Source organism: Cryptotermes secundus, unplaced genomic scaffold (assembly GCF_002891405.2).
Source record: "Cryptotermes secundus unplaced genomic scaffold, Csec_1.0 scaffold693, whole genome shotgun sequence".
Taxonomy (NCBI): domain Eukaryota; kingdom Metazoa; phylum Arthropoda; class Insecta; order Blattodea; family Kalotermitidae; genus Cryptotermes; species Cryptotermes secundus.
Window position 1 is genome coordinate 699,077 of NW_019722434.1, and position 16,795 is coordinate 715,871.

A 16,795-nucleotide genomic window follows, 5' to 3' on the forward strand; every position below is an offset into this window, starting at 1 on the left:
AATAAAACGCTTATAAAACAGACTGAATTTGCGAGATGCTCACTGAACCAGTCAAGGGAGAACTGGCCGAGCAACTGCTCGTGCGCTCAAGCAGAAAGAGAGAAGGCGACCACGTGATTCTTTGTTCGACTTTTGAGTTTTTGTTCGAGTTTCAAAACCGGATTTTCCACGAATTTCTTGTTAGACTTGCAACTTGTTCGAAGTTCGAAGGCCCACTGCATCTGTATCAGGATGCTGCAAATGTACCCCGCCAACAGGTGCCTAAGGCACAATGCGGCCCTTGCGTTTTGATGTTGGGCAGCTCTGCTTGAAGGTACTGTTAAATTATACAGCATGTTGAACTTATAAAGCAAGAATACTACATCATATACAGGGTGATAACATTAGGAACATGTGGCCTACCGTCTTTCCTATAGTAGAGAATTTCGAAGTGCTTCTCGCCGCCGACAGCCAGTGCCTCCTTGACCACGGAAATGGCATGCTGCGAGGTGAGGGGGCCGTGGAGGAACTCGCATACGGCGGATCGTTGCATGACCTCGGCACGACTGAAGCCCGAGAGACGGCAGAAACCGTCTGAGCAATAGATGATATGGCACAGGCCATGCTGAGCGTTGGCCACCAGGAAACTGCGATCTGCAACAGAGAATTCTCGGCCTGCAAAACTAGTCCGTTACAGTAACCAGCCTTGGCCTGCTGACATGGGAGTGTGGAGTCTCGGTTATACAGAACGAAAGTGGGATTCCCTGTCCTGTAGGACGCGCTCTTCACTCTCTGCGGCTAAAATTAACTGAGCCCTGTCGGTGATTTTCGAACCGTGTTCTCAGCTGGTGCGAGGTGGGCCGCAATTAACTTGGGCCAACAGCAATAAACACAAAAACTACACAAATTTATAAGAGGCATCAGCTGAGCCGCTCAGCTACTACTAATTTAGGCCTATATACCAACGTTATTCCCGTTGAAAAGTCAACGGAGTTTCTCGGCTAATGTCCAGTAACTATAAAATTCCACTGTCTGGTAGTGACGTTTCAATGCATGTTCAGCATCTAGGGAAAATCTTCTCGAATCTTCGTCGCTTATGTGTCTTCTTTCCATTTATTCTTTTCGTACCGTTATATCCTTCCCTCGTTCTCCGGTATTTCGTTCCTACGCCTTTTTTTTTTCGTCCTTTGGCCAGTACTCTCCTCCTTCCCTTCTCCCTCTCCTTTACGTAAAAACAGTGCCACGATACGTACTGCGTTATCAGTTTCCTCTGCGAGTCAAAGGAAGTACACAACAAACTCGCTCTTAAAGAGATTCATTGGTTCTTCAGGCGCCGACGTCAGTAGTTCTGGGTGCTTTGGGTCGAATGGCAACATCGCGACTTAAAAGGAATTGGAAGGAAGGGGGCGTGGCTTAAATTGGGATACTATCCTATATTTTGGCTAGAGGGACCGAGGAAAGCCACGAAGAACGTAGGTCAGGTCCCTGGGCCGAGATTCCAAACAGAAAGCTCACGAACACGAGACAGGAGCGCGGCCACTCGGACAGCTGAAAGCACTGGGCGCCAGCTGATCGCCGTCTCGCACTGGGGCTCTATGCAACTGGAGATGAGCACAGCAGGCACAACAAATGCACATCCCACGGCCCGGTGTGAGTGCTCGCCCCTTGCAGCTCCCTACAGACGGTCAGTGTCCATCAGTGTTCCCTGCCATGTGAATGTATGGAACTGACTGTCTGCCCATGTTACAAGAGGCTGTGGTCACATCTGATACTCCCCAAACAAGGTGAGTCACATATTCACCGACGATGAGCTGCAGTAAGCTCCGGAAATTAGATTACTACAATAATGTACCAAATTGGCGACATCTGAATTTGTAAACATTTATTTAGGCAAACTGGTTATTTGCAAAAAGGAACAAATAAGACCCACTAACTTAGTCACTCAAGAACCACCCAACATTGTATAAAACCCTAGGGTTCATTGGCGTGTTCACAACAGTCCTCCACTGCCTCCTATCTGGAGTTACGTGAATCAAACCACGTCTCCAGTTCTACATATAAATAAATGTTAACAATCTCGTCTCCTGGTCGTCTCGTTCATTCGCGCTTTTCTACAAATGTCTGCATGGGAACATAAATCCATTGGTTATACTGGTCGAAGAGATCCAACCGCTTGCGTGACCTACGCATATTAAAACTGGATGTCAGGGTGCGCAGTGGGCAACGTCTTCTGCCGTCTGTCAGCTCCTTTGCTTACTGTTTACCTCAGGACGCTGACACTACCTAAGGCTATACTGCGTCCAATGATGACTTGGAAAGGATGTGGAAGGAAACGGTCACTGACAAAGGTACTTTTCCTGACATTTGCCTGGGGGACTGAGGGAAACCACGAAATATTTCAGTCAGGACATCTAGTCACCGTTCCGAGATTTAAACCCCGGACCTTCCGAAAACAAAACAGGAGTGCTGATACCCACTGGATCTCGACGATCGGTGAACAGGGCAGGCAAAGATCTGGTGAGGATGGGGTTCGAATCGGATACCTTCGGAACGTGGGACAGACGCGGAGCGTCAGTGTGTTTAGCAGCTGGATGTGGCCGTTGGCTTCTGACATACAGCACATCATTGTGATGAGAGCCTCAACCTCAGCCTGATGTGTTAGCTACACACGCCAACAGGGAAGCTTATGCTCTAGCCAACAGGCCAATGCACTGCTCAGTCCGCAACAGCTGTGAATTACAAGTGACGTCACAATGGTATCACGTGTCATTCTAATTCATGCGGCGGATTTTTGTCAGGATTGCCAAAACAACAGACTTCCCCCTACAAATTAACGTGGAGCAAAAAAACCTTAACTACTCGCAGGAATATTAGTACCTCATGACGTCATCGGAATGGCTCTATGGGTAATTCGATGCGCGCGCCACTTCAGCAGGCGTGGCCGTTAAGAACAGTCCGCACCGGTCGGCACGCTAAGCCATTTGACAGAGAAACAAGTGAATAACTATGTACCATTGTTAGAAGTGGACATCTTCTTATGGCCTCAGGAAAGATCCGATCAGTTCCTTCTAAAAGTTTCGACGTGATACGGTGATATGAAGGTTGTCCTACCGTGGGTCATCAATATGTCCATTCTGATGCAAGAAGCTTCAACATTTACGAGTATGCAGGCCGTGTACCATTATTACAGTGAATCCGGCGAAGTGAAGAACTTTTGAACGAAACAAATAATGCGCACATAAATTTTGTTGGGAAACCTCTGAGCCACTTGAAAGACCGAAGATGTGATAATGTGCTGCTTGGTCGGGGCTGTGATAAATGGATACGAAGCAATGGTGGAATGATGATTAGCAGGGGGAAATGAAACGAAGTTGGAGCCCCGATACTCGCGTGAAGTAATGCGGGATTGAACCCGAGACTCCTCGGTCGAGCACAGCGATCTGCTGCTGCCGTTCCAGCGGGCTTCATGCCAGTCGACAGTAAACCCAGGTCTCAACAAATCCTGGCGCGGCCGTTTATTTTCCTGTTGAATCGAGGGCCAAATAAATCAGCACCCGTTTGTTTGATTATCACGGGAGCCGGCGCGCTGCGTCATGCGGGTTGCGCAGCGAGGGTACTCTGTTCCAACTGTTGTCGCACCGCTTCCTACCAAATCCTTTCCAATTCAACGATTCGACGCCGTGAACTGCAGTTGCCGACAGGCACTAAGAACGAGGACTTTCTGTGATGACGTCAGAAGCTACACTACAGATTAACGATGAATTGCAATGGATTTGGAAGTAAGTGCTCGTAGTATAATGAAAAAACTGTGCTGACATTTACTTGGAGGGACTGAAGAAGACCACGAAGAACCACAGACGAATGTTCCGGCCAACATTCCAACACAGCAGTTCGCGAATAACTGTCTATAACGTTGCCGCTACAGTAACTTGTTCAGCGACTCCATTTCGTCATATTCACCGTGGGGAGAGCCTCAGACCTCAGTTTGAGGCCAGTGCGGTGCTCGCGACGTGTACTGCCCGGGCCCCTGTCGGCGCTTCGGCATGTAACAAAGGATTTCGTGAAATTCTATATTTGGCAGGTTCACTCAAAGTTGCCGAGACAGTCCAGTCTTAATTGAAATCAGGTAACAACAAATAATTCCTTACCTGAAGGCCCACGCGCTTTTCTCCGCGCATCCGAGAGTAGCTCGCTAAATATTTATCGCAGCGAAAGTCGCAGAGATAAATGAAACACACTTTATGCTCTGTGCGCCCTTTCCGCAAGCCTCACGGTTGTCGAAATAATTAAACATATGTAAGCAAACACGCCAGAACTGTTACTTCATGCGCACATTTTAGAACCTATTTAAAGTGTCATTTAAACACAAAAAAAAAAGAACAGGAACTCGCCATCTTTGTCTCTGTTGCTTTGTGCCATGGAAGTAATGCTAGAACAAAAAAAAATACACCACATGGAACAACATTGCGAAAATGTTTCCCTTGCTTTTGAAGTTTATATTAACTTCTTAACTGTTTGAAAACATTCTCCACGCCAGCGGAAACCCGAGCCAATCCTCAGTTGCAACCTCAGAGCAAGTAAGAGAAGTCGGAGTCTGTGAGCTGACCAGGAGACGTCGCGAGACCGGACGAATTGTGCGTCATGTGCGTCATCGGTCGCTTGCTTGCCGTTCTGATGGGTAATAGCAAAAGTTGCTACATGCACTGTGAGCAGCCGCATGTCGTTCTGTCTCTTTCTATCAGTAACGGTCATCACCCGTCCAGATTTGGGGCGCTTATTCAACTGACGAACCGACCGACCGACCGGTAGACAGACAAACCAACTGTTACACCCGCTACCGCCAAAGTTGCCACAGGAAGCAGCCAAGTGAGGATGTGACAATGTGCTACCTCCTTGGGGCCATCCCACCCCTCAAGGGGCGGTGACAGATGGGTATAGAGCAATGGTGGAACGATCACAAATTAGCAGGGGAAAGTACAATAAACTCGAAGGAAAATTTAGATCCGGTGACTTTTCGCCTACCACGCATCTGACATGAAGTCATCCGGCATTGAACCCGGACCTCTGTGGCAAGAAGCCAATGCCTGACCGCCTCAACTATGGCATGGCCTCTTTGTCTCCGATACTGAATTTATTTATTGTCTCATAACCGGTAAGCAGTCAGCAACAGACAGACACAAAAGCCAGAACCAGAGCCCATGGGAAAGATGTGATATGCTTGCAAAACTCGAAGACATGACTGAAGTACAGTAGCCGCTTAAATTAAGCACCAAGCCATGAAAACGTAGGGGGAAATGTAGGTATAGAACCACACATTCTTAATCTTGGCATTAGATGGATGCGAGTGGTCAGCTTCACGTCCCTGCCGCTCTACTCTCGGGGGAACCCGCCGGTACCCATTCGACAGGCTGCTGGGCCAGTGCAGAAGAGAAAAATCTCTTGCACCTGCCGGGAATCGAACAACGATTCCTAGATCATCGAAGCCGTTGCTTAGTCGCTATAATAACTGATCTATCCCAGCCGTCTTGGAGATACACGACTGGGAGAATAATATTAAAACTGCTCATATACAAACATGGTGTCAGGGTGTGGGATGGCTTGATCTGGCTCAGGATAGGGCCGGGTGGCTGGCTCTTGTGAATCTTATAACACTCGCAGCTAAGAAGGGAACACACACATCACAAGACACGGTTTACACAGGATATAAGAAAAACGACCCCCATAGTGGAAGAACCACATGCAAGTTTTAATTATGACACATAAGATGAATAATGTTAACAAGTTTTAGAGTGTGTAAATTTATTATAATTGACAAATACGCACTTTTTAAATACTTTTTAAATAATTTTATAAAGGCAAGCAATGAAATAGATTAGCGTAATTAGGGCACCTGATGATGGCACTATGTTGCCGAAACATGTCGTGAAGTAACAGGTGAAATTGAGTGTACTACAAGACGCCAACTGCATATATATCATGGTTGATAATAAATCTTCGGGTTCCATAAAATTCATAGAATTTTTCTGACCAGCTGAGCTACTGTCAGCTTACCAAGAACGTTTCTCCGCGAAGTTTATATGAACACACGTCACAGTGGTACAGTTGCGACTGGCTGGGGAATCTCGGTTAGTGTGTAGGCAACCTCTTGCACTCCACTGTATGGCATGGTGCCGCATCTGACAGGGGAAATACGCAGGGAAGTTGCTCTGTTGCGTCAGTCCACTGGGCCTTGACATAGGCATTAATGAGGAAGGCTGTGATTATGCAGTTCACTCCATACTTACACACTGGCATACGGGTATTCTCACTAGAATTGCACTATGGGAGGCACGCGGTTTCACATTTGGTTGAAGCACACTGATACAAGTCGTGAGGTCGCGGGTTCGATCCCCGATGAGGTCATTGGATTTTTCAATTGGCCTAATCCTTCCAGCCGCACTATGGCCCTGGAGTCGACTCAGCCTCTAACAGAAATGAGCACCAGGGAACTTCCTGCGGGTAAATGGCGGCCGGCGCGTAAGGCTGATAACCTCACCGCCATCTGTGAGCCCACTGTTTAGAAAATGTGGGAGTCTCGACGTCTCACAACCTTATGGGATTCCAAGGCCTGCTACAGAGGTAGCTTTACCTTCTTTACCATGGTGCACTACCTCCACTGTTCGTGACATAACAATACAAACTGCAACGCCGTCTGCTGCCAGTCACGTCCTTTCATGCATTCAAATTACCCGACAATAAGAACAATCCAGGCCTTAGGGATTATGTGTTGGAGCCTCAAGTTGCCATGGCAACGGGTCACGACACACTAAAACATGAAGTGGGTTGCTCTGTAATGACCGTAAACTAAGCCAACAGCAAAGCGGGTTAGTTTCGTCCTTTATACGATTACACGTACATCAGCTGCAGAATTTGGCCGCACCATAGCTCAAGCGGTTAGTCGCTGGCTTCCCACCGCGGCGGCCCGGGTTCGATCTCGGGTCTGGTCAAGTGGGATTTGTGGTTGACAAAGTGGCGCTGGGGCAGGTTTTCTCCGAGTACTGTGGATTCCCCTGCCAATCTTCATTCTGCCAATTGCTCCACAATCACCCTCACCTATCATCTGGAGCTGGTACAATAGGCCAGAAGTGGCCGCAGTACAAGGGACTTAGTCCCACCCCACTAGCATTAAAAGAAATGCAGAATTTATGTAGCGATAGCGTAACTAGGGCCGTATACACAACAGTGATATTATCACGTGACTAATAATAATGGGGTTCTGAATTTGATGATTGGGTTTATTGGCACTTCTTTACGATTACAGTTGATTATACCTGCTCAACCACTGAACTCCTCTCTGACGAATTTCTCACTAACCGCAGACTGATCTCTCTTCCTACTACTGCTTCACGAAATGCACTTCCCGAGAACCGAACAGAGATAACCAATTCCCACAGTTCGCGTTATGCTGGTTTTCCGTTCTCACGGAAGAGTATTCGTTGCTGCGGGAACAGGTGTCAGCTAACCGTTGCCTAGTAAAATCACTTCCTCTTCTTGTATTATTCCGGCTTTTAGGCAGTGTTCACGTAGCCGTTACATAGCAGATGGCCACATTCCGTCACAATTTCTACACTGTGAAGATAAAAATAGATACTAACGTATCAACAATTGTTTATTTTGCACATGCGCTGCGCTACATGTTTCGACCTTTCCTAGGTCATCATCAGGTGACTCACAGGAATATCAAACTAAGTTCCTGAAGTGAGTTACTTCAATATAGATCCATATTTTACAATTTGCCTTTGTTTTTAATAGTGAATACAGCTTTGTAAAATGTAATGTAACAGTGCATACTCTGCTACCTCTGCTACTGTATGGAAGCCCCAGGTACTCCAAGCCGTCGGACTGAACCAGTCGGTGCGTGTGGCACCTCTGCCACGTCAGCTGTGTCGGCTACCCACAGCACGATAGGCAGTGGTGCCAACCGTCCCGCTTTTGTGGAGAGAAGTGGTAGTGACCAATTATAACTCTTCCGGCATTGGCATGTAGGTACTGAGGAGAACCATGAAGAATCAGGTCAGAAAAATCGGAGTTCCTGCCAAGATTTGAAACCAGTACGTCTCGAAGACAAGTCATAAGCGTTACTGCTCGAGGCAAGTTGATGCATGACTCTTTTATCTGTATTTCCCATCCCACGACATGAAATCTTACGACGAAATCTACTACACAAACACGCTGTATTGTTCTTCGCCTATAAGCGCCAGGTATCGGCGTAGCGTTTCGAGAAACGTAAAGCGTGGGTTGCCATGGAAACGCACAAACAAAGGAACTGATTTTCTGTTATTAAAGAAAATGGAGATAACCCCGGGCTGGGTGCCGTCACCTCTCCTCTCCAGCCCTCAGTTGTCTTATTCACGAGTCAGTTGCGCCTGAATCCCGTCACCACATCCGTGATAGTTCTGCGTATAACCTCAAACCCAGAGCGTCTGTGTTTGCATTAATATCACATGAAGCCGAACTTTCCGACGGATGGGAGAACAAATTCCACGGGTCCTGCAACAAAGTGACTTTGCGCTCCGATCCGTGCTTTCGGTTGTTTTACTGCGTGCGCATTCTGAATACGTCGATGTGAAAGTTCTGCTTGCTTCTCGATCACCAAATAAAGGAAGTGCGTTCCTCTCAGAGCCCAAAAGATGGCTCTCTTCAACAATTCTTTTTTCTTCAAACAGCCATAAAGCCTACAGCGTCTTGTGACGTACGGGTCGTCCTGCCCTTTATTAGTAGCGACAGAACAGCTATTGATCCCTTAGCGCTACGGATATTGTTTTGCAACAGTGCAGGAAACACATCAAACTATAGCGTCTTCTTTGCCTCCGAGTCTACAAGCTATAAAAGTAAGACTTACGGAGCTTTTGTGAAGCGACAGTTTATTAACACAAAAAGGAACCGTCGTTCCGAGAGAGACGTGGAAGCTGGGAGTTTATGATCGCGCCCATTTGTTCGGATTTGTGCGTACTCGGTTGCGATAGGAACGCGGCCTTCTACAGAGATGAGTTTCGTTCTTTCGTCTGCGTGTCCGCCAAATTACTTCAGAATAAGTGACAGATTTTAGGCGGGCGGTCCCGGCTTCAAATCCTGATCCAGAGACTGAAGTCTGTCGCCTGTTCCTCGCCCAAATGTTGAGACAGTAAGAGGCTACTTCAAACAAGGCCAAGACCAGTCTGCTTTTACCGGTTCTCACGGTCTCTTCGCTTGCGGATTTCTTATATTTTTCCTTCTACCCTGAAGATGGAGGCGATACGTTCCTCCGAAACGTCGGTTAACACCACATATACATGGTGCCAAATCCCAGAAGACTGCTTTCTTCATAGTCACCGCCGTGAAAGCCTACAATCTTACAAGGCCAAGACCCGTTACCGCTTCGTTCCAAATCCTTTCCAGTTCATCACTTATACAGACTGAGCTACTGCAAGCACGGCTACATAACCACAAACAAATAAATACCTAAATTCTGCCTTTCTTCTGATATGTAATACCGTGAAGTCTGGTATATTGTTGTAGACGTTTCGGAGGAACCAGCTGCCTCCATTTTTCACTCTTTTCGCCTGAAGATGAAGGCAGAAAGTCCCTCCTAATTACCGGAAGCAATCTAACACACTCCACGGCATCGCATTTCGGAGAACTTTCATTTCCGTGCCCCCCCCCCCACCGAGGAGCCACCGTGCTGCGTTAAGGACGCTTGCAACTCTCGTTGTCTTTGAGCAATGATTACGGCAATATAGCTCAGCTGCGCTGTGCCAGCATGACTCACAGCCGCAGTGTGGTCGATACAGGCCTACGCAAAACTGTAAATACTGTGATGGTTCCAGCTAGTGGTTCGCGACCGCTACATGCCGTCGTAAAGCAAATAACCAGACAGACAAACTGAAGACTGCGGTCTTGTGGGTTGTGACGCCGTCCAGTCTGTGGACAGCCCGACGATACGGAGGAGCATACCGCCCCCATTTTCGGGGTCGAACCCTGAGAAGAAGCGTGAGAGTGACTGGTGTTAGGGTTCCTCCGAAACGTCAGTCTCTCTCCAAACTACAGGCGTCACAACCAAGGAAGCTGCACTCTTCATAGTCCCCGCTGTGAGAACGTGTCGTGTCGCGCCACCCTGCCTCACTGGCATCTCTGCAAGTGGCCGCTATGACCCGCGCCGTGCCCAACACGAAACCGACCTCTGCAGTTGATACAGCGTATCTACTCGTCAAGCCTGCCCGCACTACGCTCTGTCCCCAGTAAGAACGCCATGTATTAAACCGAACGCTTCCCACCTCTATTCTAGACGTGCCCGGTTCGAATCTACGTCACAGACAGGCAAATGCCGAGACAGGATCTCAACCCAGACCACCTCCTCCTTCCAACTTATCACAGGGACAATCTTACGTTTCCTTACCACCCGACGCTACAGTTGCCCACAAACAAGCAACTTTGCTTGCAGCCATGTTGGACACCCCTCGGGTAGCGTCCCGCTGCATAATGCAGGCGCATCGACCGTGCCAAGTGGGTCACGACCCGGGTTCGATACTGTGCCGAGATGTGACATGCACATCCGAACACACGCCGTCACCATGACAACGTGCCAAGAGTGCTCACGCACTGGTAACGCTCTTGCTTCGCATCTCGGACGGGGGCACCGGCTATCGCGATTAACGGTTTCTCGTGACTTTCCTCAGTCCCTCCAGGCAAATACCGGGAGTCCCAGTTCATCAGTCACCCCACCATTCGCGGCTAAGGAGTCTAGCTGCTGACAGTGTCCTTAAACACCGCGACCGTGGGGTCGCGAGCCTCAAATTCGTTAAAAATACCTGAATATCCATGCCCTGCCTCACGATGGGTCGGTATAACGACGCGCTGGACGGCCCGGCTTCGATTCCCGGCAGCGTCCAGATCACCCAGCCTATCTACTGGTCACCGGGGTCCCTTTACCGAGGGGAAAAGCGGCCAGGGCGTGAAGCTGACCACTCACCTCCGTCTAGTGCTGAGGTCAACAATGGTGGATCTATATGTCTTCATGGCATGGTACAACTTCACCTTCAGTCACTGTCCCCCACGAAACACAGTCCGTCTCCACAGCGACCACCCGAACCGATGAATGCTGTGTAGTGTGAGAATCGTGGCAAACACTCTGAGTGGGCTGGTGCTGAATCACGTGGCACGTACGCAAGACTGCGACTGGGGCAGTCCGTTTGAAACGAAGGCTGTGACAAGTTGACCACACCAGCACACAATAGTGTTCGCCGTCGCGACGCCACCACGCGTAGTGCATGGAAACCACGTGCAAAAGTAACCTATCTAGCGCAACGTTTCGCTCCGCATCAAGCAAAAGTATGGAAGGAGATAAAGGAGGTGGAACGGGAAAGGAAAACTGGAGAAACGGGGGGAGGAGATAAAGAAAGAAGAAATAGCGCGAAGGATTTTTTCGTTTGGAAGGCTGTTATGTTACTAGACTATACAGTTATGGTAGGTCCACGGGCCAATCGCGAATCGCATGCGAGTTGGTGCCATTCCCTAGAGAGACTGAGGTAAACCATGAAAACTTCTGAGACAGTGTCCCGGCCAAGATTCGAACAGAACACTTCCTGAATACGCGTCTACAGCGAAAGTACGAAAGGAATTATTTCCCGCTGATTACCAACGGGTCTTTACACTAGTTAGTACACACAATCTGATCGAATTGCTGCGCTTGGAATGGTAGTAACACAGGGTACCAACAGAGCGCTGCACGAGCTGGTTGCCGGTAGATGGTTTCGCCAACAATGGTCTCCCTCTCGTCAAGTGCTGTCAGTTTCATGAACCCTGCTTGTTCCGAAGAACGTCTAGAGATCTGTATTTCTCATTTTTGCAGTAGAGGATAAGAAAACCACGAGACCTCCTCAGTCACTCAGCTCTGATTCGAACTGATCACCTTCTGCAAGGTCACCAGAAGCTTTACCGCTTGAAACGCCATATTTCAATTCTTTCCGGTTCATCTGACGACATTTCCGGTAACTCGTGGGATGTCTACCCGGACGCTGCATGAGTGCGGGTACACTCGTCCTGAATTGCGGTGACACTCTCTCGTCGAAGAGATCCCATTTCCAAACACATAACTTGCCTTCAAACGAAGGGAATTTTGGTCATCGGTCCCGATGTGAAGCGAATCGAAGAATAACTGTGCTGGCGAGGACCAGCAGATTACTGCTGTGCTCTGCTCACACCAGAAGGACCAGCTGGCACTGCATGGGAACCTTCAAAGTAGGGTAAGTTTCTGCGTCTCCCCTTAATATGTAGCGCCTGTCACTATCGCCTCCCCCACTGTCTCTTTTCTGTCTGTCTCTCTTTCTCGCGGCCAAGACCAAGAGATAGCCTAGTTCACACAGCCCTGCACTTCAGAGCCTAATAACCAATCACTCTCACCATTCAGAGAGCAGCACCTCTTATTGGATTTCTGACCCACCCTGCTCTTCCTCTGTTGCTATAGCAACGACAAAGCGGCTATCAGCTCTCTCGCATCTCCAGTTTGAGGTGGGTTCATACCACGCAACTCTACCACCTGACAATGCCATGTCTACTTGACTTGACTTGCATCTGTAGCTAGCAGCGCAAATGAAGAAACGCGACGGGCATACATTTTGAAGAGCTCTATCTTCTGTCTAGTCCACTGAAATTAAACCCATGTTTCGGAGGAACATGCCCCTCCATCTTCAGGGTAGAATAAACCATGCAAGAAACCGATGTTAAGCAGGTGGTAGGCATAGCTCAGCAGAACGCTGGTATCTTCCTTGGCTTCTTCTTAAACCCTGAGCAATTACAGGACGTTATACCCAAAAGACAGATCTATTCATAGCCACTTTCGTGAGAATCTCAAATCCATCACCGTGAAAAAATGAACTGTAAAGCGTGTTGAAAGCGTAATTTGGGGGGAGCGCCCTTATTGCTGAGCCCAAAACTTCAGACAGGGACCGTCTCACCTCGATCTGAGGCCCTGTACACACGCTGCAAGACTTTCGTCGGGGTGACGGCTACGGGAAATAAGAAGCCGGCGGCGCCGAGCTGCCGTTGTGAACCAGGGCATCACCTCTAAGCTGACAACACTGTATCAACTGTGCAGGTCAACCGCACCTTGCGCTGCTCAACTGGTCGCATCTGATTCTAATTCAAAGATTTTTCTTCGGGGACTCAATTGCTAAGGGTTGGTTAAATGATTGGCTAACTAATAAAAGGACTATTAACCACGTGATTAATATCACGACAAATGTTGAATCGGTTGGTAGGACGGCAACTGGAAGCCGAGTTGTTTCGCGCGAGATTCTCTAGGAATTATTTTCACAGTCCGACAGGAAGCAAGGAAGCCAACAGATCTGAGGTGACGTAACGTAGAAACTGACTTATAAGCAGAGCGACACGGAATGGTGGTCACGTGGTGTAGCCTCTTTAAGGTTCAAAAGCACTATGTTTGATGTACGTATATTAACTTTAATTAGCACTTCTTAAATAAACTTCATTGATGTTCATGCGTTTTTAATTTTCTCTAGCTGCGGTAACAAATAAATGTTGATTTATCCGAATTAAAAAAAATAATAATTCTATTTAGAATTGAAGGGCGTGCAGTAGGCGCGTCCTCTCAACTTCCACGTCACACGCGCTTCTCCTGACCGGATCTCTGAAAGCAGACCACTACATCATAGTTACATGCCCAACTGTCGGACAGTGGCCAGTCAAACCAGTCACTAGCCATTAACATCAGACACATTCTGAAGGGTTCTGACGTCCGGTACTCTGTGGAGAACACGTTTCGGAAACTGGGCCTGTCTCTGTTCACACGTCAAGGGATCCATTAGACCTGGGTCCTTCTAACGGTGCCTCCCAACCCCTCACCTGAAGACGGAAACAGATCCGTCCTCCGAAACGTTGTGTCTTTTAGAATACCGGACGACGGACGAAATCCAAACACCCCAATAGTCCTAAATTCTAACGTCACAGCTCGAGACTGGGTGCTACCATAGTCCAGAAATTTCAGAAACCCACCGCACTGAATGCATAAGACAACGGAAGACGATGGCATGCATAAAGCTCCACATCCAGGCTCGACTACGTCAGAGAAGATAGTTTCTAAATAAATTACATCAATAACAAATATCTCTTAATCGAATTAATTAAATTAATAACGTAATGTGCTGGAAGTGGCTGGAATGAACCGCGACAATTACTGCCTGTGAGAGGAAACAAGATTGCGTTGTTCCGAAGCAAACTTCAGACCTGAGACTTGCTTCACTCTTGCACTGCAAGCGCGGGATGCCACCATAACATTAATGTTGCTTTTATTCTGTCCCGGGCATGATTTGTGATGCTGTCACTTGCAGATCCATGAATGCCTCGCTCTTGATAACCGGAAATGTAGAGCAGCGCTATGACTGATCACACCGGTACTACAACATCCGCCCAGGTTGTTTGTTTTCTTCTGTTTCAGATGTTGGCAGTCCTGCGGCGCTGGTTCCTGTTACTCTTCAGAGTGACAGCGTACAGTGGCATCACCTTCATACCGGGAACTGGTGTGACGTTACTAAAACGGGACAGTCCCCGTGTCCCTGGGGATCATCATCACTGGAAAAGCAGTCCTTTTTGAGCCACAGCTTTCCTCAGAAGCTCCTCCCAGACCTGTCTGTCCCGTCATGGGTGAGGCCGTCCGGCCTGCAACAGCGTCCAGGCCCCGAAACTGGAGGATCGGACGTTCCAGAAGGTGCAAGGCTACACCAAGCGCGCCTGGAAACTGGCCTCATTTTCAGGGCTGAGAGATGGGAGAAGGCGGGAGAATAGCGGCGCGTGTGGCCAATGGGAGATAACAGCAGGCTCCGCCAGAAGAGTGAAAGGTCGGCAAAGCTCCTACCGGACTACACGGCACAATCCTAGTCACCGCCCTGAACACTCGGATCGATCAGACCGCACATTTCACAACTGGTGACGAGCCGTGCCGCGGGTCAATACACGACACTGACGCCATACTGCCTTGTGGTCTCCAGGTAACGGGACAGAACTCTGGACCCAGCAACAGCGCGAGGCTCCTACCCAAACGGCACCAACGATTACAGGCCCATTAAGAGCAAACGTGAGAAACTCTATACTTCTTTACATGCCGGAATTCCTTACGTAGGGGAAAACATGATCACAGAGTAGGCAGGACCTGCCCTTACGAACGCAACGGTTCATTTTCTGTTTGTTCTTCAGTTACGTCAGCGGGGCGGGTTACCGTAGCGGGGACGTTCCGGTCTCGTAGTCGGGAGGTGTTCGGTTCGAAGCTCGACCAGAACACTGGCTATCCAGAGTGAGGCTTTTGTAGTTTCCCTTCGCACAAATGCCAAGACAGTACCTCGAGTCGGCCACGACCGCTTCCTTCCAAGTCCTTTCCAATTCATCAGTCATGCTACCATTCGGCTATGTAGTCCGGCTACCGACGGCGCCGTAAAACAATCCCCCCTCCCCAAAAGAAACAGCCAGCAGCTCCAGGCGTAGAAGATGAGAAGATGGAATTACAGACGAAAAATGAACTGAAAAGTCACAGCCTACTTTGAGGTACTACCCCAGCATTCGCCTCATGTGTCTGAGTAAAAGCATAAGAATCCGCCAGGATAACCGGTCTTCGGACAGAGATACGAATCCGAGACTTCCAGGATATTATGCAAGAGAGCCACCCACTATACCTCGACGTCAATAATCATAAAACGAGGGCGAGACAACAGACTCACAAAGAGGGATTTTAGTATTATCCACCCTGCCCTAATATCTGCTGTGTTGTCTTCTTACATAACAATAGCCTGAGATGCCATCAGAGGGCAATGCGATAGGTCAGAGCACGCAACATGGCGTGATGAGAAACTCTGCGTCCAAACACAAGCCCCGAGTCTGCGCACTAGAGAGTTAGCCTCAACTCTCGCACCCGGCCACTACACTGGGTTATAACTGAATCTTAGATACAGTGAGTCACCCTCCCTCCAATAAAGCAACTGCAACAACTGCTCCGCTACTTGTCCCACACTTCTGCTCACACACAACCCAAAGACAAGTCTGAAAACATGGCCTGTACGTTTCGGCACTCTTGTTGCCTGCTGTGTTCATCAACGGATGACAAAAGTTGATTTCCTGGTCTCTCTGCTCGCAGCCAATTACGCCGTTTTAAATACAATCACGTAGGAAATGTCTACAATTTCCTGACTTAATTGCTTCGACTTCTTCTATCGCCATTTTAAACAAGCATTCTGCAGTTTCCGTCACCTGGAGTCCTGCGTTCGCCCTTCGTGGCGGTTCGCTTACGCCACCGTCAGCTGCCAGTCCACATGGCGTCGGATGGTAGCGTGACAGATCAGTTACAAAGGATTTCCAAAGAAGCGACTGCGGAGTTCCTGAGGTGCTTGGAGGGGTCCAGGAAAATCATGAAAAGTCCCTGTAAGGACAGCCGGTGTCCCGGCCGAGATGCGAACCAAGCACATCCCGCATTCGAGTCTAGAGCGTTGCCGCTTTGCCAACCCGATCGGTCCTGTTCATTTTCTGAATATCCTGGGACTGTTCAGTGTCACACTTGCTTGGTTAGGTTTAGGGAACAAACAATTTGGTTACAGGCTCCAAAAAGCACCCGGGTTGAACTAGGGTACTACGCCGGGGTAATGAACACGCTTCAACAAACACTGCTGTTGCAGTCTTCAGTGTAACTGCACTGCGGGGAAGCATCGGAAGCCTTTACATGTATCGGGCAGTGACTGAACCAATAGAAGGATGCGGGGTTTCCTTCCCATAAAGACGTTAACTCTGAAGATGGCAGGTG

The 16,795-nt window shown here is 48.6% G+C and overlaps 1 protein-coding gene across 5 annotated transcripts in view; it reads right to left on the reverse strand.

Annotated features, from left to right (window-relative positions):
• The window catches only part of LOC111861471 (potassium voltage-gated channel unc-103), a 164,757-nt gene that overhangs the window by 134,423 nt on the left and 13,539 nt on the right, over positions 1–16,795 (reverse strand). For all 5 annotated transcript variants that reach the window (XM_033750334.1, XM_033750337.1, XM_033750335.1 and 2 more), the window contains exon 2: positions 403–633. In XM_033750334.1, the coding sequence (XP_033606225.1) occupies positions 403–633 (231 nt within the window). The remainder of the gene's footprint in view (positions 1–402; positions 634–16,795) is intronic.